The 26,015-nt window shown below is 41.2% G+C and overlaps 1 protein-coding gene across 1 annotated transcript in view; it reads left to right on the plus strand.

Annotated features, from left to right (window-relative positions):
• The window catches only part of QSOX2 (quiescin sulfhydryl oxidase 2), a 38,695-nt gene extending 20,341 nt beyond the window's left edge, over positions 1-18,354 (plus strand). The window contains exons 8-12 of the mRNA XM_074973489.1: positions 1,008-1,137; positions 4,118-4,240; positions 6,093-6,243; positions 10,971-11,159; positions 13,338-18,354. Of these exons, the coding sequence (XP_074829590.1) occupies positions 1,008-1,137; positions 4,118-4,240; positions 6,093-6,243; positions 10,971-11,159; positions 13,338-13,888 (1,144 nt within the window). The 3' untranslated portion in view covers positions 13,889-18,354. The remainder of the gene's footprint in view (positions 1-1,007; positions 1,138-4,117; positions 4,241-6,092; positions 6,244-10,970; positions 11,160-13,337) is intronic.
• The last annotated feature ends 7,661 nt before the right edge of the window (positions 18,355-26,015 follow it).

The raw sequence follows: 26,015 nt of genomic DNA on the forward strand, positions 1-26,015 counted from the left end.
CTGATTTGATCAGCTCTCTTAAATCTACTGTTTAATCATGTGGGTTATAAGACATAAGGATCCTCAGGAATTTTTTGAAACATTAGGCTGTCGGGTCTGTATCCAATTCTGTTTGTTCTGCTGTGTTGCTGTATTTTGTACTAACTTGGGCTTGTAATCTAAAAGCACTGAAGGATACAAACTCTTAAGTTGTTTATATTTTGTTCAATTGCTTGTCTGTGCGTGGTGGTGGTGTAAATATAGAAATATTTTCCATGATAGTTGCTGCTCTGAGGAAGGGAGGTGCTGAGGTCTCATTCACCTCAAATGTCTGCTTTATCCATAGCCATCAGTGGGTGACTGACTGTCACAAGACCTTCTGTAATTGACTGACTCTTAAATACGCTATGGTGCACAAGGTCTCTCTAGTGGGACTGCTGCATTTGGGGAGTATTTCTAAATTCCATCTTTCTTAATATGGGGTTATTTTCATTTTTGTTGTGGTCAGTTTCCTTGGCATTGTTCCTCATCAAAGATACTTCTGTTAAACAAAAGGCTTTTCCCCTCACAGCCTGTTGTTCTCTACTTTATATTTAACTGTGTAGAGAAGTCACAAGCTGTGACACCAGCAATTTGCTTGCTGACAGAATCTCAGGGTTATGATTTCTCTAGAGGGAGAAATTGGGAGGTAGAAAGTTCTTACTCAAACACAAGATAACTTTTTATGCAGTTGTGCTTCATTTGTCTAGTCTCTGAACTAGTGGCATAAAATTGCTGTTCTAAAATTAGAGTACTGTGGAAGCCATTAAACTTGACATTCACGGTACTAGGTACTGCACTGTATATTCCTGCCCTTGGAATAGGAGATACTGCAATCACTGTGGAATTGCAGATTATGAGGTTTGAATAGTGCCCACTACATATCAGTTTTACCTTAATGACTGGTGAGAAAATGAGTGAAAGAAAGCTGCCTCAATTTTTAACATTATATATATATATATATATGTGTGTGTGTGTGTATGTTTTAGAACTAAGCTGTACATGGCTGACCTTGAATCAGGATTGCATTACCTACTCAGGGTAGAGCTTGCCACTCACAAGACGCTTGAGGGAGCTGAGCTAAAGACCTTCAAGGATTTTGTTACAGTCATTTCCAAGGTATACACTTCTAGTCTTTGATTACATTCACTTGAGTCTTACAGATATAATGTAAAATTTATTATTTGACAGAATATTTTATGTTTCTGAAAATGTCTTTCAGAGTGCCCTTAAAAATGTACATGTTTTGGTTTCTACCGTATCTTAGATATAGAAATTCTGTTATGCTTCTGTGGATAAACCTGAAGGATTAAAATGCACTTTGTCGCATTGCATGGCTCAGAATGAAATAAGGATTCTGGTTGTCCCAGACCCGTGAAAATTGGGATGGTTGCTCAGATTTTTTCTGGATAGGTAGTAATCGTAACTGAGCATAGATTATTCCCCCTCTTCCCCCCCCCCAACACACACACACTCACTCTGGATTCTTGGACTTTCTTAAAGTAACTTTAACATTGTTGTGCCTATGTGACCACATACAGTGTTTAGAAAATTAGGTTGGACTTCTAACGATACGGCTGACTTTAATCAAGAGTTTTGAACATAGCTGATGAGCACCATATTTCAAAGACTCTAAACAGTGTCGCCTCATGGGTGTTGTGAGGATAAATCCTTTAATGTTTGAGGTGCTCAGATACTGTGACGATGATGGGAGTTTAGTTGGTGCTTTTGCTTTGGACTTATTTGTCCTAAAGTTTAGACTTTTTTAAAGTGAGTCTGACATGAAGAAAATGTGACTTAGAAAAATTCTAATATTTTAATGGTTAAAAGTGACCCCCAGTTAAACATGAGCTGCAGTGTCTCTCCATATTTCACTATCAAGTAATTAACAGATTGTATTTGTTTGTAAACAAAGCAAATCAGTGACTGTTTAGAGGGACAATAAGATTTATATAACATTTCCAAGTATCTGGCATTATGTGAAAATCAGTCAGACAGGTTCTTACCCCCTATGACAGTTAGAGGTCAGAAATCTCTAGCTGGCCTCATTTCCTTTAAGAAAGTGTAGTGCTAATCTGTCCATCATATTATCCCTAAAACAGCCTCTTTTCTTCCTGATGGATCCTGGCCAGCTAATGTAATTTATTTTCCTGGCTATTAGTGAACAAATGGGGAATGCTCCCTTCTAGGCAGCAGAAGGGTTTTTTATTTTGTATTTTTTTAACACTTTTTTAAAAACGTTTCTCTTCTGATATTTCACATTTTAGTCACAATTCTGATTTCTTTCCTGTGTGGTTCTTTACACCAAAGGACTTCAGAAAAGGTAGCATACTGCATTGATGCCATAATTTAGTTTATTTGAGGTTTTGTTTTTAAGAACTTAACTCCTTTTTAAACTAAATATTTTGTGATCAATTAATAAAAACATCGGTGTGAACCTCGATTTCAGGACTTTGTACACCAGCCTCATTTCTGAAGAAGAGCATTTACAGTGCTGCTACATCACTAAAGTCTGTGCTCCCATCTCCTGCTCAGGGATTTTCATTGTTGTAGGATTCGTTTCTTGGCTATTTGTGCAACTTACAGTAGCCCTTTCTTTCATTTGCACTGGTCAGCATTACTTTGGGAAAGTATTATATCTATGCACTTAAAGTCATGTCTATCAAATACAGTATCAGTATTTCAGTTGTGTACAGTTTACTCCTATTACGGTAGTTGATAGGAACCCCAAATCAAAGATTAGGGCTCTTTGTGCTAGGTGTTATGCAGCTAGCAAAGAAAGCAGTTGCTGCTCAAGAGTTTTTCATTAAACCAATTAAGAGAGCTCTGGGCTGGAGGAGGAGCCAGAAGAGGAGAGCACACATTGGACCATGACTCAAGTAGCTGGAAGGAACCAGTTATCTGCCAGGACGTATCTTATAAACAGTTGAACAGTTACTGCAGAATGAACTTTCATTTCTATAGCATCTCCCATCCTAACGGTCTCTGCATATCTGATAAAGCAGATAGAGGGACAACTTCCCCTACTGTTGAAATGCTGCTACCTTTGGAACTGTTTAACAGAGCGTTTCCGCTTCCTGTCCTAAGCTGTTGTATACAGACTCCTATGTGCAGTTGAAAAAGCATGAGGAATTTAAGTATGCAAATTGTACGTACCCAAATAGAAATTGATCTGGACCAGTTGGATTGGGACCTGTATTGCTCATAAATAATACTGAAAAGCGCCATTGGCAAGCAACTCTCTTTACAACTCATCAAAGACAGCAGCAAGGTGGAGTTTGTCTTGTCTTGCATCCATGTCACTGACAGGAAATTTGTATCCAAAGTGTTGTGTCTGTACTTGTGGTTGAGGTCTCTGATGCTATATGCAGTATAGTCAGAGCAGTTTACAAGTTTATGCATCATTGTCCAGAGCTGATTTTTTTTTTTTAAAGGTCAGTTCCCAACAGAGAACTGAAAAGCTTTTGGAAATTAAAACTCCCCGAACTGTAATAACATGAAAGTAGACTTACAAATTACAATGCACTTCCAATTGTAGAAGTGACATTACATCTCAAATAAAGTAGGGTCAGATTGAGTCAAAAGTTTGATGGGAAATCTCCATGGAAGGCCTAACTTTTGTAGGAAGCATTGTGACACTCTTCCACTGGAGTCAGTATTGAACCAATACTCTGGCATTATTATTATTTATTTGTATTAGGGGCTGGTATCATTCAGGAGAGGTGTGAAAACGAGGTCCTGAACATTAAAAGTCCTCTGGAAGTGCCTGCCAGAATTCTATCTTGAGGTGTATTCTGCAGTTTGGATACAGTTTTTTTTCATGTTCTGTCCTAAACTGCTGTATTGTATTTTTCTGTGTGCTGTAAAATACCAGCTTCATTTCAGTGGTGAGCAAAGTATGTGTACAGATGTTAAATTAATGCAAAGTGGTTATTCACTGAAAAATATAATAAGTGATTAATTCCAATTGTGTGTAACAAAAAATCTAGTATGGCAAGTTTAATTAAAGCTTATAAGAAGTAAAAACATTTTAAAATATGAATTGGTCTCGCTGTAATGAGTGCTTTAAAATCTATGGGTACTTTCTTATTTCTGTTAGTTATTTCCTGGCCGTCAGCCCGTGGTGAAGTTGTTAGAGACCTTGCAAGAGTGGCTGGTGAGCCTTCCATTAGACAAAATCCCTTATGATGCTATCCTAGATCTGGTCAACAACAAAATGCGGGTAAGCTGTTACGAGTTTCCAGCATAAAATACAGCATTAGTAAAGGATAAGGTTCTGTATAAATCCAAGACACCACTTACCGATGCCTCCCTTGGGCATAATGCAGTTATAAGAAGGTTAAAATGGAAGTAAAGTGAATTCATTAACCAGAAAAAAATCCCTATGAAGGAACGTAAATGAGAGAAATGAAGTACAGTGCAGCATAGCACAGCCCTCTGTGTATGAATGTGCAGTTACTGATGTTGCAGATCTTTCCTTTGCCACGCTCAGATAATTCAATGTCTCTGATGAAAATGTTTGCTCAATATCCTTTAAAAGAGAGACACACGCACACATAAAATATGAACATCGCCTTTCTGGCAGAGAAGGGCAGGATGAGACTGTTCAGCACAAATCAGTTCTACACATTTATTGTATGTTGAGACCTCCCTCTTTATTTCCTTCTCCTCTGATGAATGGGATTTTTAGGACTTTGAATTGGACCAGTTATTGCCAGCACTGTGGGCCAGAGTTTAAAAGCTGGCAAAGTTAGCCATTGTGATTTTACATTAACCCTGAAGACTTTTCAGAAATGTATTAATGTACTGACCTAGAACAGGTGTTGAGGAGAATAAAAAAAAATTCTTTGTCTAGTGTTTTTATAAAGAATCTTACAAATTAGGATGTCTTATATTTTCCATCACACTAATTTATAGTGTTTAAGAGAAAAGTATTATGTCCTGCTTTAATGCTTACACAAAAAAATATTTAACAATTCATGAGAATAGCCCAGACTACTTAAACTCTATGTTCCTTTAAACGTGAATTTAATAGCTTCAACTTAATACACTTTCACAAATGGATCATCTTTATTTTAAATTAGGATCTACTGTCATTAACAGTAGTGTTAACTAATAAATTTGGAGGCTGATCCTGGAATGTGCTGAGTGTCTGTGGAGCACTGGGTACCCTCAGTTCCCTTTCATTTCAGTGGGAATTGAGAACTTATCTTGCAGGTTTGGGCCATTCTGATCTGAACTGAGCATTTCATTAAACTGCCTTTTTTTGGAAAGGTGCTAGTTGGGAAAATGCATTAACTAAGGCTATGTCAGTGTAGACGGGTGTGCAGAGTACAAGTACTATGTGTGTAGCTATGCACCATAGTCAAAGGCAGGCTGTGTCCACGCTTGTCCCTGCAGTGTGTAGCTGCACTTGGCTGTGGAAGACTCCTGCATGGGGAAACAGTGAGGAAAGGCTCTAGCCACGGGGAGCAGCCAAAGCCTTTCCCTGCTCCCTCCCCCTGGCCAGAGCCTTTCACTGTGGTGGGGAAATGCTCCAGCAGCAGAAAATTACACGACTAAAAATAGCAGAGTAGACATGGGAGGCATGGCTTGGGAATGGAGAGAGCGATGTAAGGCATGGAACCTAGGGGTTCAGGCATTTAGGACATTTAGTCTACTCACCTAAGCTGTGTTTCATCATCAATACTGCTGTTGATTCCTGTAGCTGGTCATGCAGTGTCTGTACTCCACGCACCACTGTAAAGGTAGACCTACCTTATATTTAACCAGAAGATAATACTCCGCTCAAAGAATGTCCAAACATCAACCTGTAATATCAGCATTGTACATGTTTGGCTATATGGGCTTGCTTGTCTTAGGCCCTTTTCTGCCTAAGGTGCATAAAGGTCTGTTTCTTTTAACTGACTTATTGAAATTACCAGGTAAACACAACAAAAAGAGGTGCACACATACCCAGCCTATCTCATACGTTCAGGAGCAATTAACAGACGTGATAAGTTCAGTAGGAAAGTGTCATTTTCAAGTAATGTGGTCCCAGACTGGACACATTTTAAAGAATATTTTCTTTTCAGATTTCTGGAATATTTCTCACTAACCACATTCAGTGGGTCGGCTGTCAAGGGAGCAGACCAGAGCTGAGAGGTTATACGTGTTCGCTCTGGAAGCTGTTCCACACCTTAACTGTTCAAGCTGCAGTTCGACCAAAAGCCTTAATCAACACAGGTAAGCAGCAGTTATGCAGGAGAACTAAAGGAGGGGAGATCTTGATGAGGCAATCTAGCTGTGAATAAATTAGCATAACAAATACTGGATTTGAATAAATCTCTGCTCAGAGATCTCTCTCTCACTTACTTACTTACTTACTTAAATAAAAGATGCACTCCAGTTCCATGGAGGACATTGACACCCAAGGCTCAGTGTTTCAATTCCGGACCAGTAGGGGTCAGGGCATATGTGCTTTGTTGCAACCCTTCTGGTTGACTCAAGAATTGTTTTGATGGGCTCTGAAAGGAGCAACAGCCATCCCTTCTGCCCTGCAAGAGTGGTTAAGTTAGGTACATTGCCTTGAAGATTGGGGGGGGGGGGGAATGAAACCCGGATGAGTGGGAATGTCTTTGAAACACTGAACTGATGTTTCTCCCAATGGAGTGGGAGGGGGGTATGCAAATCTATTTGTTAGGATAGATCATAGCCGATATTTTTTTTAAAAAATTTAAATTAGTAGTGCAGCTAAACTAGTTTATAAAGCAAAATAATTGGTCCTGAACCAATTGATGTAATTTTTATAAATACTAAATCACAGGACTGAATAATTATTTCAATTGCATTTTCATATTGTAGGTCCACCAGGAAAGTTTGTGTCCATAAGCAACATTTCTTGTTTAATAGCGCAGACACCGTATAATTACTTGTCTTTTACACAGGGGGGTAGGAAAATTTGGTATTGATTCATATTTAAGAAGCTTGTTAGTCAGATGCACATTTTATTTTCATCATGGTCAGAAGACTGAATTATTGATGCTAAAATGAAATTTTCTAAATCATTTTTTATTTGATAGGACAGTATTTGTTTTTATTCTTGCTCTGTTGTATTTTTAAAATTCTTGCACTGATTATAATGTCAAAGCAATGTAATGGAAGAGTTCTGGAAATGTTATAGCAAATGGATAAATTATGGAATACCTTTTTAAATCGTCTCTTCAGGAATAGGGCAAGAATAATCTGAGGTTGGAAACTACCCAATTACAATTAAAATTGAGGCAATTCATTTCCCTTAATTATGGCCCCAAATGCTCTGTATGTTAAGAATCCACTGTGGCTTCCATCAGTCAAAAGGGACTATTTAGTGATCGAGAATATGGAGGTTTGTACCTTTTTGCTGATATACCTGTTTGAGAGAGACTTTGTAAAACAAAATGGACAATTAATCTAGGCAGAGCCAGGCTATAGGAAGCCTGTGTGGAATAACCCTGTGCCCAGATGTGTGGATTGGAGTCACAAAAACAATTTTCAGGCAAGAAATGTCCTTGAAAGATAAAATTCTAGGAAGAATGTCACCACGTGGCCAACGTCAGAAACTGGTTTAATTTTTTCCAGTTGCCATTTGTAACAGGCCAGTTTAAAAAAAAAAAAAAAAAAGGCTCTGTGGTTGAACTCCCAAATTATAGGCACAAATGTTTGTGCAGCATTATTTGCAGACACAATTAAGGATGCTTAATTGTCTTAGCTGGACTCCATCTACAAATTAGGTAGTTCAGCATCTAACTGGCAGTACTTGTACATTTATACTTGTGTAAAGACAGGTTGAATCCCTTTTAGAAGCTAACACCAGTAGTGCCTAGTGAAGAGCACACCCTAGAGAGGCACATTGGATGGCACTGCACTGACAGCCGGTATAAGTTACACCTCCCGGTGCTCTTCATTCACTCATTCCACTTGTCATAAAAATGCTGTAATTTAGCAGTATGTTTGGTTTTTTTGTTCTCCATAATTTAACTACACAAAATGGAATCTTAAATTGCTCCCATACTGCAAGTGTGTTTTCAAGGAAGGCAGAAATTTAAAGTATATTCTAGAACCTGAAAAATCTTCAGTACGGTACACTTAGCTATCAATTTAAATCGAGGCAGATATTTGAACACTTCTTATGGCGAAAGAATTGGGTCAGTCTGAGACTGTCGGATTATGTCTTGGGAGGTTTTCCTCTCCTTATTGCTTGTTTAAATCCCATCTACTAAAAAGCATGATGCACTCCCTAATCCTTCCCACCACAGGTAGGGTTTTATGATTCTTGTCCACTTTAAAGATTAGGGTTACCCTGAATTGCAGTAGTTTGGGAGGAAAGAGAAAAGAAGGATTACACGATGATACATGGCAGATGTTAATAGAAGATCCATCTTTGGGCTGATAAAAGAAAAACAAACAATGAGCCATTTCGCGTTTGGATTTTTTATTTTTTAAAAGCAACAGTATTTTCTTGGTAGTTCTAGTTACTTGTAGAGTATGATAGCTAAGGTGAATTTGCTCTAGTTTTTTTAACATATTGTTTCCTTCAATATATATTTGCAGACACATTGTTAAAACGTTGATCTGTGTGGTCTGATCCTGCAACAAGATTGGTGTAAAGGAATCTAGTGGAATCTTAGCGCTTAAAATCATTGCAAGAATTCAATCCTGCAATCCTTAGTTATATGAGCTGTCCTGTTGAGATGATGAGGCTATTTGCATGAGTAAATATTACATGTGTAAGGTTTTGCAGGATGCAGTCCTATATTTGTTTTATTGATAACATCCAAATTTTCTCAAGAATCTGTAAATCCATAAAATCACAAGAAACCGTCAAAAGATGAACATTGTGATGCTTGAGATTTCAAGGATGTAGAATTTTAAGAGTTAATGTATATGGTTAAATCTGCGTGTGATTCTTTGCTCCTATGTAAGGGGGCTGAGTTTGCCAGTAATCTGAAGAATAGTATAAACTGCGTTTGTTTAAAAAAATTAAAAGATCAATCTTTAAAATACTGTTGCTTAGTAATAGTTTTGTTTTGCCTGAAATTCATGTTGGCTTTCTAAAATTATTTTTCAGCAGTTCTTTTAATACTCACATTTAATCTGTTTTAATCTCAGTTGTTTTTTTTTATTTATACATGTCTGTTCAATCACAGATATTGAATGTCTGAGTAGAGATTGTTCACCATTTATTACTTCTCTTTGGTTTCAAATCATTTCTTTTTATGTTTTGAGCTTTCATGTTTACAGCATAATGCTGCTGTTTTCGTTGCCTACATGTGTTTTATGAATAGACCCTTGTACATATGTTTCTGGAGTACATAAACAGTTAATATTTTTAATAGCTTGTGCTAACAGTTTTTCCAGTGAACAGGGCAGGAGGTTATAGATGCACTACAGAACTGTTTTTTGAAATTAAAAAGTACTTCAAATATAATTATATTTAACAATAGTAAAAGTAAATAAAATTTTGCATATGCCATTAGAAAGATATATTCAGTTAAATGCTGTAATCAGTTATGGTAGAACCTTACTGTAGCTCATCCCATTGCAGATTGTTGAGATTTTGTTCAGCTACAGTAGTTGCTAATTCAGTCAATCAATTCAATCCAGGGTGCTACATCACAAAATATACTACATTTGACAAAGGTTTTTACATCAATTATTTATGATCATTCATAGTATACTAGTAAATATACTACAGTGTGTTTTACAGGAGAAGTTAAGTATACTAGTCAGACGTCTCTACACAGCTCTGCAATTAAATCTTTGAGAAGTACAGTCAGACCACTCTGTTGCTGACTATGGGCCCATGGACTTGAATAAGGACTACTTGTAGAAGTAAACCGTGCATGCAGTCATAACGGCAGGATAAGGCTCTTCGTTTGAAGAGGTCTTAGCAGTTTTTCTGCGCTCCATAATAATGCACTCATGTATCTTCAGCATGGACATGTAAACACTATGAACCAATCATCATGATTTTATCAGAAAATCATTCCAAAATTCTTATTTTTATAAGTGTTAAGTAAAGTCACTGTATTAAATATACATATATGTATGCCTTCGTGTTTATGTAAATATAGTGAGAAGGGGATATTTGTGTTCCTCAAATTTACGGAGAATATTAATGAAAGGTGAGAGGCAGATTGGGGCTACTGAGACATTGTTACCTCTTAGAGGGGTTTTGCTGTTTGGGTTTTTTTAAATGAGGTCACCCATCATTATAGTATCTGAGCACAAATTTAATATTGAATTGACTTGATGTGTGTTCATTCAGTGATTGAAAGAGGTCTTGGAGTATACTCTATTTTTGTAAAAATCACTTGCTGTATAAAGAAACTACAGTTGGCTTCACAGTGCCAAATCTTATTCTGTGACTTGAGCTTCTGAGAAAAGTGTTTTACCATCCGTGTTGCACGTAGATCTTGTAACTGCTTTTCTTCTCTGTACTGGCAAAATATCCTTTGATAGGGGAAATGAGTGAACACCACTGGTTAGCTTTTGATACTATATATAATGTTATCCATCCTGTATTCAGTGCACCTTTGTACAGTCAAATATCTTTAACCCCTCTGTCTGTCTAGTATTTGTTTACAACAAGGTTTTATTTGTAGAAATAGCAATTTTTCTTAGGCAGCAGAACTGTTTTATGCAAAACTGTTCACTGTCCACCTCAGTTGTGATTCACTGAGGTGCAGTTGCTGTGTGAGCTCACTTGTACAATGGATATCCACATAACATCTGTAAAATAAAACCAACATTCTACATTTTAAATGCTAGCATCATGGTGTGGAACCAACAGGGGGCAGCATTTCCTTCCCTTTCCCCCCCCAGATTCATTTTTATTTTGGTTTGCGATGTACCTTGCTTGTGCGGGTGGAATAATGTTGGAGGCTGTGTTTGTTCAGGTGCTGCTGACAGGGACCCATTGCTCTTTACAGGTTTTGAAGATAATCCCCAAGTGGTCCTACAGATCATGCGGCGGTATATTCAGCACTTTTTTGGGTGCAAGGCTTGTGCACAGCATTTTGAAGAGATGGCGAAAGAATCCATGGAGTCCGTGAAAACCCTAGACGAAGCTGTTCTCTGGCTGTGGGAGAAGCACAATGTAGTGAATGACAGGCTTGCAGGTATGGGAGATCTGGCGTAGGAACATGTACCAAAGCTAGCTTTGGTCTGGTGGCTATGATGATAGTACTGTTCTACAATATAATTTGAACAAATAGTGGTCTTAATTCTGTGGGTGTTCAAAAGTTATTAGAACTGATCACAGGGCACACTTCCAATTCCAACAGAAATAACTTCTGAGTGAGTAAAACTTCCATTTAAGGCACACCGGTCTTCAGGTCACAATGGTTCAGGATACAATAATGTGTGTGGAAGAGGCTCCATTGTTCTCAAGAGCATCAGTTTTTCTGAAGTTCCACCTGCTGCATGATGGGATGATCTTTCCAGAGTGCAATTCAAAGCCTGTTTGAAACTGAGCAATGCAGCTCAGCTACTAATCTGTGGACAAGAATAATTACAGTTCTTTCCAGAATGTTTTAGATCACCATTAAAACCTGTTTTCATTTTTTTCTAGCTGGGAATACAAAAATCACTAGAGAAATGTAGTTTAGAAGATCATAATTGAACAGGATTCTGTTCCTCTGTGTAGAGTGGCTTAAACTATTCATAAATCAATAATGGAATAAACTAAAATTATTCTTCAAACAAGATTTATTTTCCTATGGAGCTTTTTTTATAACAATTGGACTAAAACACCACCAGACTATTAGGTTGTATTTAATCCATTGTGTTGCACAGGTGTCCTATAACTTAAAGCACTAAAGAAAATTGGTTTCTATTTACACTTAGTACCTGTCTGCTGTTATGGATTAGTGTATGTAACATTATTTACCATTCAAATGTGCAACATTGTGTTTATTTTCTGGTTAAGCTGCATTCCCAAGATATGGGAAGTTTTAAATATTGTTTTGAATACAAACATTTTGTCTTGTGTCTCCAAGCAGGAGAAGCACGCAACATATTAGATAATATTTCCCCATAATGCATGTTACCAGTGTCTGAGGGGGTAAAGGGAAAAATTGGAGTCTTTTTCTTCACAATAGGTTGCTAAGTATTGTCAAGATAGAATATAATATTTTAGAATATATTTCCTCCTTGGAGAGTTCACTGAGATGATGGTTTGAGTGATGCAACAATTGGTCTAAGTCCCTTCTAGTAAAAAATTTTGAACATGCATTGCAAATAATAATGCCAAATTATATGTGCTAAATTTGTTAAAATCTGTTTTCTGTTTCGGACTGTGATTTAGGATTAATCTGAAGTATAGGAACTTTACAATGAGTAGGGCTCTCTCTAAAAGCCACCTAGTGAATTCTACAAATAGTTATTTCCTGCTGTGTATTAGCATAGTTCTGTGAAATCTTTGAACAATAAATGTATTAATCAAAATCAGAGGTGCTGTATAGACACTGTAGCCATGTTAGTTTTTCAACCAGCTGAGGACTTCTGTTTTAAAATATCTCAATTGAAATTTAAGGAGTTTATTCTAGAGCAGACAAAGTCCAGCACTAGCTATGGAGGACAGCTACCACCAATTAAGACAGAATGATGGCTGCTGCTATGAGAAATTGAAACACTAAAATTGAACCCAGTCCAAGAGAAACGCGCTTATACTGTATTTAAAAGTTTAAAAACCATTATCATACATTTAAAATGTTTCAGTTGGCTTGTTAAGTACTGAAAATGGTTTGCTATAGTAGTAAAACACACTTCTGAAATAAGCAGGGTAAGGATGGAATTGTTGCCAGTATCTATAGAAACTTGTAAATGTATTTACAAGACTTTGAATGGCCTTGAAGCATCTTTCCGAAAACTAGGCTTCAGGACTACGTAGTACTGTGCACAGAAGAGCAGTTCATTTTGAGCCATAACTTCAGTTAACTCCTGGAAATGCATTTGATTGAGTGGTTTTTATCATTGATAAAACTGTAGCATTTGTGAACTGGTCTCCTGCTACAGGGAGACTGTCATAATTTAATGTTTGTGTACTCCAAGAAAAAAGCAGAAACTCAGAATATGAAAATTAACATTTTCAGCAAGGAAGGCTTTGTACTGATTTCAAATTCATTCTTAGATTAGTATAAACTTGTTGACTCAGGCTTTAAGTGTGGCTTTTATTGTTCCCTTAAACTAAGCTTACTACTTGCATTAAATGGAAAATAGTCTCCTCAATTTCAGATGAGCAGATGGATAGATTAAATTCTTTTGTCCATTTATATTTTCTCTTTTTCCTTACTTAGGTGATCCAAGTGAAGACCCAAAATTTCCTAAAGTTCAGTGGCCAACTCCAGATCTCTGTCCTGAGTGCCATGATGAAATTAAAGGGTTACACAGCTGGGATGAGGACCAAGTACTACAGTTTTTGAAGCATCACTATCACCATGAAAATATTCTATATAAATACGCAGAAGGCCAGGTTAACGCTAATGAAATAGAACTTGGGGATGTGAAAGAGAGAAAAGACAAAAATTTACCCAAGAAAAAGAGTGGAGACAAAGAGGACAAGATCCTGGATCAACAAAATATGTTGGATTCAAAATCTAAGGTCTTAGATAAATTAATAGCAAATAACGGACCTGTCAAAGATAGAGGTAAAAATGCAATCGAATCAGTTATCCATAAAGAGACCAGGCCGTCTGTGTCTTTCTTAGGGATTGGATTTTCTAACATAGACATGAGTCTATGTGTTGTACTTTATGTAGCATCATCCTTATTTTTAATGATAATGTACTTTTTTTTCCGAATGAGGTCCAAACGGTGGAAGGTGAGGTATTATCGTCCAGCTGTGTAGAACTTATCAGAAATGATATTTTCATTGTAAGTGGCTGATCAGTACCAGATGCAGCTTTAATATTTATGATCAGGGATTTTATACACAGTATTGTTTCAAAAGCCCTCCTCCCCAGCTCCCAACTCATTTCACCAGTGTTCTCACTTAGTGCTGTAGAGGAATCCCAATATATGTCTAGTATCCAGGTCCATAGCACTAACTTAAAGTGTTTACTAAAGGAGAAACTTTGAACTTTTCCATTAACATATCATTACTTACTGTTTCCATCCTTTATTGGTCTCTAATGTGAAGAATTGCACTATGTAATTAGTTACTCCAGGTTTTGGAAAGAAACTGAATACTATTGTGTGTGTTCTGAAACAGCCTTTTAATTTTATCCTGAGTTGACTAAATAATCTACCTGTCCACCCACTGCACGTTGTGAGAGATCTTGTTGTTGCCTTTGGAGAAGAAAGAATTTTGATTTTTTTTCAGAGAAAGAAAAAGTATTTTAATTGAATAAACTTTACAAATGTATTACGTTTTTAAAAAAATGAATATTTTTTTCTCCATTACATTTTTGTAGTTGGAAGCCATAAGTGTCCAAATACAATTTCTCCCTCACCCCTTAGTTCCAACCAAGGGAATATGCACTTCCAGGAGGCTCAGCAATTCAGGGTATTTGGATGATCTGAATAGTATACAAGAGGCCTGATTCTGATCTTGTGTATGGCAATGTCCGTTCAAAAGGAACCCTGTTGACTTCAGTGGAGTTACACCATTGTAAGTGAGAGCAGAACCAAGCCCAATCTTTCTGCCTGCCCCTCTGTTCCAAGTTTAAGCATAGCATTAAATAACCCACTCTTTATTTGCTAATTTGTTAAGTAGGGAAGTAACTAAGGAATAGTTAGAGGAAATACCGTACTGTTGAATGACGCTATTGGAAGCCACTTCTCATGAGCTCTAGTAAAGTGAAACTCCATGCCAGGTCAAATAGACTGAAAGTCCTGAGTGGTTTCGGTGGGCCAATACAAATTGCAGTTCTGATTACAGTAAATTTCTTACAACATTGTGACACATACAAAAAATCTTCCGTATAACGGGTTCCACAATGTAAGCATTTCATTTAGAAATCTCCCATCCTGAGCCTGCGAGGTGGTGAGGAATCTTTGCTCCCAATTGTAAAGTTTTCTTGTGCTACCAAAATATGAGTGATTCAAGACAATCTCCTTATGCATGTTCCTTCTGCTAGTGCATTCCACTGTTTGGATTAAAAAAACAACCTAAAAATGGCCATACAGGGTCAGTCCAGTGGTCCTTCTACTCCAGAATCTGACAGTGGCCGGTACCAGATGCTTAAGAAGGAATGAACAGAACAGGGCAATTTTCAAGTGATCATCCTCTGTCATCCAGTCCCAGCTTTTGGCAGTCAAAGGTTTAGGGACACCCAGAGCATGAGTTGCATCCCTTACTGTCTTGGCTAATAACCATTGATGGACCTATCCTCCAGGAACTTCTCTACTTTTTTTTAATCCAGTTATACTTTTGGCCTTCACAACATTCCCTGGCAGTGAGTTGCACAGGTTGAAGAAATGTGAAGAAATACTTCCTTATGTTTTTACACCTGCTGCTTATTAATTTCATTGGCGTGACCCCTGGTTCTAAACAGACATTTAGCTGCAATTGTACTCATCATTTCTACTCCAATATGGGTTGTGGCAGCTTTCTGGAACATAGAAATTGCCATTCCAGATCAGACTACTGGTCTAGCTGTCTAGTATCCTGTCTCTGACAGTGGCTTATGCCAGATGCTTCAGGGGAAGACATAAGAAGCCGTGAAGTGAACAGATAACAAAATTACCAGCCCAAAGTAGAAGTTTCCTGATTTCAACTCTCAGTGGATGGTTTATGGCGTGGAGCATGAGGTTTACGATTCTGTCTAGTGTAACTCTTGGTGGTGTTCTTATCAATATAAATGTCTAATCTTCTTTTTTAAACCTGCCAAGCTCTAGTCTCAATGTTTTCCTTTGGCACTGAGTTCTGCAGATCAATTATGTTGTGTAAAAAGGTATTTCCTTATCAGTGTTAAAGTTAACTGTCAATTTCACTGAATGTCCCCTTGTTCTTGTATTATGAGAGGGGGAATAAACAGCTCCAGGCTAATTCAATCCTTTATTCCTTCATTTCATTTATTAATCTGTGTACTTCCGTAATGTCCCCTTATTTCCACTGCAAGCCCTATTATAAAGTTAAAACTTTGCAGTGAAAATGAGCTAAAACTTAGCACATGCGTCTCAACAAGGATGTGATTTTTTTTTTAACAACATATATGTAACAACTGGAAATTATAGGGAGTTGTGTGTCAAACTACAGCTTCATGTAACTTTTTAAAAGAAGGCAAATAATTATTCAGAGAAAGCCAGTGTAAAGGGACCTGAAGTGACTATTGCATATTTACAATAACCACTTCAAGAAATGTACTATGCATACATTTGTATGTGTCTAAAAACGCCTAAATCTGCATTCACACGACAAGAGCTGTGAAGCAACAATTAACTCATGTTTTTCTTAAGCTGCCTTAGGGCAAAATTTTGCCCATGTGCAAAGCCTGAATGAATGGGCTTTGCATGCATGACAAACCCCACCTCTATACCTGGAGCTAGAGGGTGAGCACCCATGCAGGTGTTCTGTATTCTGTCTACTGCCTGGGCCCCTTGGCAGTGTGGTGAGGGAGCGGAGTCTGCTGTAGGGTGACTGTTTTCTGCTTGGGGTGTCTGTGAAGTTGGAGGAATTTCTCCGGAAATGGATGTGAAGAAGCAGCCATGACAATTTCACGTCAGTCTGCATTTTTCTAGGTAAATGGATGTTTTTAAAGGTGTGGCACGATGGGCCAAAATGGCTTGCTTCCTCTTTTGTGGGATTGTTAAGAAGCCCTGTAAGGTCTCATGGGGCTCATTTTTAAATAATCTGAGAGCTGGTGAAACGAGTGGAAGTTAACAATTAAGCTTCTCAGTCTGATCAGTGCCATTGTGCTTTGTTATTATAGGGTTTCAAATAGTGGGGGCCCCAAAGTGGGAGGCTAGTTAGAACAGAGGCCAACATTTTGGAACTTGGAGGCTTTAAGTCAGGCACCTAACCAAGTGGCCTGATTTTTTCAGGTGGACTTGACAAAGTGGAGGGAGTTCAGCATCTCTAAAAATTGGTCACCTGATTTGGAAAATGTTGATTAGTCTCAGAGGGGTCTTTAATACTAAACGTGTGATACTAACAGAGCAAGGAATCTTATTTTTAACTCTGCTGGATGTGTAGAATTGGGATTGTTAGTTTTGTGACTCATTTTGTTTTCATCTGTATATTGAACCAATCGAGCCACTGAAGGATCATGGGGATGATTTTGCCCTTAGAACAGCTAGTGGGTGATGCATTGAAGAAAATGTTTTGTTCAGTGCATAAATACTGTAAGCTTTCACTCTGCCTTTATGCTGTTTGAAATATGGGAAGTGGAACACATACCCAAACTTACAGGATGGCTTTTTTCCCTCAAAGAATACAGATAGATGTAAACAGAATTTGGATTATCCAATCTTGGTGTTACGGCTAAGTGCTGCCATGTAATTGGTACATGGCTTTCATTTTCATTGGTAGCAATGCCCACCTCACTTGGAAAAGCTACCCTGAACTTTGGGTTTAGTTATGTAAATCTCAGTTTATGTGTTGTTATTGTGTAGGTTTAAACTGATCTGAGTTATTTCCTTTTGTGCGTGATGACTGTCTTGATGGATTTCCACACTCAGTGCTATAATACGATTTTACTCATGGTTGACCGCGTCTCCAGAAAGTGTTAAGTGTCCGTCATGCGATAACGCAATGCTGTTTTGACATGCTGTATTACAAATACCCTGTGCTCTGGTTATTTTCTTTTATTAAAATGCCTTTAAAAGCACCTATTCAATCCTGGAATTTTGATTTTTATAATGTGCTAAGTTCCAAAATTTGCAAGGTGAGATAAATCAATATGCATGGATCATATCAAACTTCCATTTTCAGGAAGGAATTTTGTCCATCGTAACGCACTGAAAGTGTTCTGTGCTGTTCAGAGGTTTTCAGTGTGAAAATATTAAACTGCAGAAAAAAGTGAAAATAACAAATATAGGACCTACTAGGTCTAAGGGGGGAGGGGAAATTACAGTGCCAAGAATGCCAAAATGAAACTATTCCCTTGAGTTCTAATTTTAACTGCAAATTGTGTGCATTTCATGTGACTCCTGTTTAGAACTGGATATTAGTAGCGTTTTTACAAAAGGTTCAAATGTATTTTATGTGTCTGAAAAATGTTGACTACAAGCTGTTGAGACTGAATATAACCGTTCAGTAATTTAAGTGTTTTATTTATTTTTAATTGAATGACTTGAATAAAAGAGAAAGTAGTGAACATGAAAATGTCAGCGTGATACCTCTCTAGCAGGGAAAGTGCCCATTTTGTATTAAACTGTAAATTAATGTGCTCATTTAAATAAATAAATTGCAAACATTTTAGAAAAATGCATTTTTATTCTTTTTGTGGTCAAATCCTTTTTGATCTGGAGCCTGGACTTTTAGTACAACTTGGGGAATGTTGCGAGAATAACTTGGTAAAAGTCCATTTCAACCAGCAGGGGATATCATGTGGTGGTACACTTTCAAAAATATTTGGCCAAAACCCAACACTTAAGTTTAACCCTTTGAATTTCCAAATTCCCTTCCCCTCAGCCCCCACCCATGACTTCTTCATAAAGCGTTAATGTAAAAGACATATTGGGGAAGCTGTGTCTAGTGAGGATGAAAAGCTACTTTCTATGTTTCACTTTTTCACGGCTCTCTTTGAGAGCTAAGACAAAGGAACGTGCCTAACAGCCAAAGTATTTGCTTCCTCGCTGCTGCTAATCTTTTGGCCTGTGATTACACTAGACATTTGTTAATTTCTCACCAGTGCCTGTCCTCTAATAGTAGCAACAATGAGCACGCCAAAGTTGACCCTGCCACCATTGTTTAACCCTGCTCAAATCAGTGCTGGGCAATGCTGTTGAATGTGCTGAAGAGGGCAGGGCCAGGAAGACGGCTACTGTCGGTGGGAATTTGTAAGGGAAAAATAGGTTGTAGACAAGCACTTCGAAGTTCCAAACTTCCTTACAGAAAGGTGTGTTCCCTCACGGTAGCGTGTGCCCCTGGCTAGAACACGTGGGGTTTGCTCGCTAGCTGTTTGGAGGTTGGATCCCCCCCAGGAAACCTGATGTTTGGGTTCGTTAGCTAGCCCCCTAAAGTGCCGGGAAGCGATCCTGTCCTGCTCGTTGAAGTATATTATAATTCCCCCAACCCACAGAGTAACAAATGGTGCCTCCTTTTAAAATAGGTGCTGGGAGTAATCTGTGGAAGTCTTATTTCAGTACCAGTTAAACTGATTGGGCCTCTAATATTAGAGTTTCAATTTTCCTTTACAGAAGCTGAGCTGGTTTGTCCCTATGGTAACAAATAGGTATCACTGTAGGTTTTAGAACTGTTTTAAATTTAAAGTTCTTGAAGCATGTCCACAAAACAGCAAAGGAGACTATCTTGACATAATTGATTTGGACTTACAAAAGCCTTTGACAAAATCCATAAGAGAATTAAGGAAACTAAATTCTCCTGGATCAGAAAACAGGAATAGATGGTCAATTTTCATCAGGGTAGAAAATTAACAGTGGGTTGTCCCAAGGGACTTGTTTCATATGGACAGTGAGGTGGCTAAAATCGCAAATACAATGTAAGTTAATCAAAACAAGAGAAGACTACCAGGACCTCCCAAAACTGCTGTTACGGCTGAGGTGGGGTTGAGAATGAGCTCCCACCACCTATTAAATGCCTCCAGAAAGCAGTGGGTGAGCGGATATTCGTATTGGACTAGCTTCTGTTGGCCAGAGCTCGGTGTAGCTCAAAAGCTTGTGTCTCTTTCACCCACCTCGTCTCTCTTGAACGTCCTGGGACGGACATGGCTACAGAAACCTGGCCTATAGAAGGTGGGGTCTAGAATAGCCTCTGACAGCCAAATTCCCCTTCACATGGCAGAGGTGGGGTATGAAGGGTGGGTTTCTGGCACCTTTCAAACTGCCAGATCGCTCAGAGTAGCTAGGGCCCTTTAGCCCAGCGAGGATAGCCTAACTGGGAGAAGGAAATCTCTGATCTCAGACCCACCCCCATCCATGGGTTCAGTGAAAGCTGATGTTACCGCCTGTTGGCAGTCCACTGGGTGCACATTTAGTCTAACCGGGGAAAGGCCCTCTTCTTGCAGTGTGTCAGGGATGCCAACAAATACACTATAGTCCTTAGCATAAGGTGATGGTTGGAGCTAGCGCTTTCCTTCTTTTTCTAGCAAGTTATCAAAGATACTGGTTATAAGGAGGGGTGAGGCTGGCCTATATGCTTCTGCGCCAGCGGCTATTGCTAACAGTGGGAGGGCATTTCAGCCCTAGCCCAGAAATTCACCCGCCTCAAGCAGGGCATCCCTGAGCCAGTAGGATTTCTGGCGGCCAGTGTCTGAACTGTCCTCTAGAGCAGTGGGTCTCAACCAGGGGTACGCAGAGGTCTTCCAGGGGGTACATCAGCTCATCTAGAGATTTGCCTAATTTCACAACAGGCCACATAAAAAGCACTAGTGAAGTCACTACAAATCAATGTCATACAGACAATGAGAGAGTCAGCAATTTGTCAGTAAGAGTGTGCTGTGACACTTTTGTATTTTTATATCTGATTGTGTAAGCAAGTAGTTTAAGTGAGGTGAAACGTGGGGGTATGCAAGACAAATCGGACTCCTGAAAGGGGTACAGTCTTGAAAGCTTGAGACCCACTGCTCTAGAGCGGAGCAAAGCTGGATGAAAAGCAGTGCCCTTCACAGCCAAAAAAGCATCGTATCATGAAAGTAGCAACAGTGAATGTATCCAGTTTGCTGAATAAAAGTACCGAAATCACTGCTTCCCCATCCATCGGGTTTCCTGTACGCACACAATGCTGATCTGGAAAGGGCTGTTTTGGGGATCAGAGCACAGAGCTGGGAGTCGGGATCTGGCTTCTATTCTCCACCGTGGAACCAACTCACTGGATGACTTCAGGCAAGTTACTTCCCCGGTCTGGGCTTCAACTCCCCCCAGCACTAAGGTGTGAAATGGTCCCTGGGCTGGAAAGCGCAATGCGGGCGGGAGGGGTGGCTGAAGGCCTGTCTTCCCCACAGGTGTGAGGCGAGGACAGAGCTCCAGCCTCCGTCATGACCGTCCTGGTTGCTTTACTCTGCTCCACGCCAATTAATGCTGAAGCCCCTTACTCAGAGAGCTCTGGCCCAGGGCAGAGTCGTCGGTGTCATTCTGGGCCTGATTTGCCTGAGTAAGACCTGAAGTGCTCAGCATCTCTGAAAAACTCCCGCAGATTGCAAGGAAACCAGCGAGCTACTCTCCAGTCCCATCGCAGCAAACGCTGCTGGCCTTTGGGCTATCGCTAGGCTGCCATGCAATCCTGTTCGCTCCTCCAGCCCTCCATTAAAAACCCTTGGAGAGGAGGGCAGGAAGAGATGGTGGCAGGGGTTTAATGGACAAATGTAGGCCACTGGTGATGATGCTCTCAGTGCATCATGCCCTGGTTTGGTTGCCTTCTCTAAGGGAAGCAAGAGCCTAAAGGGCTTCACTGGCAAACTGTGGCGAAGAAGTTGGCGCCCAGTTCCCCAAGCCTGGCGTACAGCATGAGCACGGGGGGAGGGCACCGAACCAAGCAGTTCTTCCCACGTGTGACTGTTCTCGGAGCTGCACGTGTGCTCGGGGCATTTCCTTGCGGCCACTTGCCGGGGCTCTAGCCCGCGGGACAGCTGGGCGCACCACACTGCTCCTGCAAAGCCCCCTGGTGCCAATCCAGGCTGGACCCCCGCCCCCAGTCCCTGAAGAGAAGCGGGTGCTTGTTACCTTTGGCATCTGCCCTTCTACCTCCAGTCTCCTCCTCACCCCCGAGAAGAAGAGGAGAGCAGCGATCCGCAGGATCCCCGAGAGAGACAAAGCCAGCCAACGACTCGGCCGCCTCAGCGCTCAGAAGTCCCACCTGGCGGCAAGGCAGGGGGCAGAGGGGCTGGCACCCCCGTGGCGGGGGGAGCACTCCCAGCGGGCTGCTTCCCCTGCACGGGGCATGGCTGGAGCGGGGCTGCTCCGAGCCTGGGCAGAGACAGAGCAGCAAGTCCCTGGCTGGGCGCTGCGCGGGGCGGGGGAGGAGGAGGAACTGGGGGTGGCGAGGGCTGGGGAGCAGGGAGGGAGAGGCTGGTTCGAAGCAGGAGCTTCAGCACCGGATGGTGTCAGGCTCTCCGGGAGGCAGGAAGGTGTCGGTGTGTGTCTGGCCGTGTCACCCTGGCTGTTTCCCCTGCCGCTGCCAGCCACGGCGTCCCCCCGCCGGGAGCAACAGTGTAAAAAAAAATTGGGGGGCACTGCTTTTTGGCTCCCCCAAATCTTGGTGCCCTAGGTGGTTGCCTAGTGGTTACACCAGCCCTGGATGTTGGTGAGGAAATCCCAAAGTGCAGGATGGTAGCACTGCACCACAAACCCTTTGGGGCAAGGAGGGAACTAAGCTGAAATGAAACCAGATTGAAGTTAAGGGGAAGTGCAGCAAAGTAGTATGTGCAGTCAACACAGGATAAGTGCCTGGAAACAGATTTGGCGCCGATTGAAGCGGAGTGGCACCACCTCAAAAGAATAGGGATTGTGGTGGCAGAAGAGATTTGTGGATGATGCAGGTAGGAAAAAACAAGTGAAAGAGAAGTGGTGGAGGACTGAAAGTGCAAGAGTGATCCGAACCAAGAAAATGGCATGCGGAGAAAAAGAATCCAAGTGTAAATGAAAATGAATACAAAGAATCCAAGTGAGCTGCCAAGAGAGCCCTATATGCCGAGCTTGTAAATGACCCACAGCTGGCTGGCAGGAAGATCTATAGCCCTGCAAAAACAAGAGGCACTAGACATGAGGATGGAAATGTAACACCATTTGCAAATGATGGTTGGGGAGACCAAGACTTGAAAAGATAGAAAAGAAAACCACCAGTTTCCAAACCTGAAGCCAAAATTACTGGTAAAAAATAACCTCTGGGACTCACTGCCTCAGGATATTGCTGAGGGCAAGAAAGGATCAGACACTGATATGGGCAAGGAGAGCAGTTACAATTTCACTAAACAGCCATGCCTGTGGCTCCTCAGCTGCGACTCCCCCTTCCCTCCGCCCCATCGCCATTTCTGCTCACACCTTGCGCCTTTTCTTACCCTGCACCTTGGAGAGTTAAAGAGCAGGTATGCTGGGCCCTTCACTCACAAACTCAGCTAAGAGCCCTGGATGGATGCAGGGTTGGTAGAAATCCACTCTTACTTGAGCAATAAGTAAGTGCACGAGGCCCAGCCTCCTTGTGTGTCTTGCAGGGTAAGCTGCTAAAGATGGGCAGGATCCAGGCCTTATCACCCAAAGGTATGTCAAGGGCCCTCCTTCGAGCCCTCTGATTTCTGCCCTGGGCACAAGAGCAGCATAGAGCATGTATCCTTTCAATCTTGTGAAGCTATTTACCAGGCAGTAATTTAATCAGCAAACACTTCCACCCCCAAGAGTGACGGCTGGCCTTGAAGCATCTTTTCTGCTCAGCTCCTCACCTGCCTCATTACTCATCATTAATTTACTTACTAGGCTTCTGACTTACTAAACAGCTAATGTACTTTCACTGCCCAGGTTTTGTTCCTTAAATGGTGACATGCTGAACCACCGCTGAGGGCTGGGTCCTTCCACCTGACTGCAGCAGAGCTGTTACCCACTCAGTTGCCCTCTACATCTTCTAGCCACCCTGCAAAGGCGGAGAGCCTTGCACCTGCCCGGCTGAGCGTGTTCTGTAGCGACCCACAGCCCAGTACTCAAAGCCACAATAAACATTTAAGACTGGGTTAGTGGAGGAGACAGCTGGAGTCAAAGTCAATGCAACCCTGACTTACTTTTGCAAGGGGGTGGGGAGAGGAGGGAAATGAATCTTCCTTAAGGTTGGGGGCTTCCCAGATTTGATATTTATCTGTGATCGTCCCAGGCACAAAAGCAGCCTGTTACTTTAAAAAAAAAATCTGATGTTTTCTTAGGGAAAAAAAATCAACAAACCAATACAATGGAGATGTCCAAATTAAATCCAACCGTCATGATTCCTGGCCTCAAGACAAAGGCATGCAAACCTACAAGTCAGTTCGCTTTATGTTTCTGTTAGCTGTAATTTACCAAGGAATCATCACACTCCAGGTGCCTTTACATAGGTGCTGGAACTTGGCTTGCAGTGTTTTTCAGCATATGCAGGGTTTACGGTTTTGTTCGGTGGCTCTCAGCCCCCCTGTGCCTTTACCTGACAAACTGTGAGCCAGCCTCCCCATTATCTGGAGAAACACCTTCTCTTTGCTCGTCCTAGGTATCACCCTCAGAGCTTGTCTCGCTTCTATTCCCCCCCCCCACACACACACACACACTCCCAGGTTACCCACCGCATCTGTGCATGACTCATTCATGTGACTAGAGCACTACTTGAGCGCAGCTGTTAACTAGTGAATATTAACTCGGGGGCTGCTCGAAAAAAATTCTGAGCTTGACTTTTTTTTTTTCTCCCCTGTTAGCCTCTTTCCACTGGAAATCTAAACTGACCTGCCTCGTCTCTAATCTGTTTCCCGTGGGAATTATATTCACTATTTATTAGTTTATGTAGCGGGGTGGAAAACTGGAAGAAATTGGAGTCCTGCTCAGGGGAAGGCTGGACAGGCTGTTTAAAATGGAAAGTTGCCTACAGAAAAGCAGGCTGCAAACAAAGCAAGTGTCTGGTTTCATAATGAATAATGAATGATAAGGGCCGGGAAAGTCTTTTATCCACTGAAATATGCACAGGGAGGGTGGCACGTCACCGAAGGAGCTTTACCTGGTGAATTGCATCCAAGATGGAAGCGCCTCCGTGCAAAACCAGCCCTCCACTGTGTGAACCTGCAAACGGACACGTGCCTCAGCCGCAGGGCTCGCCGGGGAGCGTTTTCCAGCGGCGAATGCAGATTGGTCAAACCCCAAAGCTCGCGGGAAAGGGTCCGGCTTGATTCAGTTCCCATTTTAAAAAAATGTGACTATTTCGAAGCGGTCAGAACACCCCTTGAGGAGCGACACTCCCTCAGGAAACAGAGACAGACGGACAGACAGACAGGGTCATTTCTTCAGCTCAGGGCGACATTGTAGCGATTTTTAACTATAAATTGGCAAATTCAGAAACCCACCTTTGAAAAGCTGGAATAGAAACTAAACGGGCTGCCATTAGCGGCCGTTCGAAGGCTCCCTTTTCGATTCGGATTCGATTTCGTTTCCCGCACACGACAAAGTTCAGGATTTCGGTTTTTTCTTCACGCTTTGGGAAACAATAAAAGGCCAAAAAGTCTCCCAGAACGGGAAACGTGTTTTTAATTAGCGGCCTGGCAGGTTCCTGGGGCACCATGAAAAATGCCGAGACGTCCCTAACTAGCCCCTTTCTCTTTAAAAAAAAACTTGCTTTCCTGTTGGTTGGTTTGGTGAGGAAAAGCAACATCCGCAGGGAAATGGCCCCTGCCCATCAGCCTTTTGGGGAACAAACTATTAATTTTAACTAGATTTGAGCACAACAGGGAATATCCCCTGCCACCTGGAACTTAAAACCCAGGGGCCAGCGCTGGGCCAGCAGCGTGTTCACATTCTTTGGGGCAGGTCTGGGGTTTGTCTACGCAGCGCACAGAGCAGACCTGGCTGTGGGGGGGCTGTTCCCAGGGCAGTGCCCCTCTCTCTCGCTCAGGGACTGCCCCCCCGGCGGCTGATCCCTGATTCCCTGAGAACAGATGTATCCACCTTTTGGCCTTCCTAACTGTGGGCAACTTCGGTGCCGTGAAACCCGGGCAGCCCAGCAGAGCCGCTCCCTTAGTCAAGGTGAATTCACTTCGATCCCTTTCTATTTCATTCGCTCTCCCCCGCTAATTAAAGCGGAACACCGGGGGTGTTGATTTGCTGGGGCTGACAGGGCTGGCGGATGGGTTACAGCAACAGGGAAACTGGCCGCTTTGTCCCAGAAGATGAACTCGGTGGCTTTTTAGGCTGGATTT

This window comes from Natator depressus, chromosome 16 (genome assembly GCF_965152275.1).
Source record: "Natator depressus isolate rNatDep1 chromosome 16, rNatDep2.hap1, whole genome shotgun sequence".
NCBI classification, from domain to species: Eukaryota; Metazoa; Chordata; order Testudines; family Cheloniidae; genus Natator; species Natator depressus.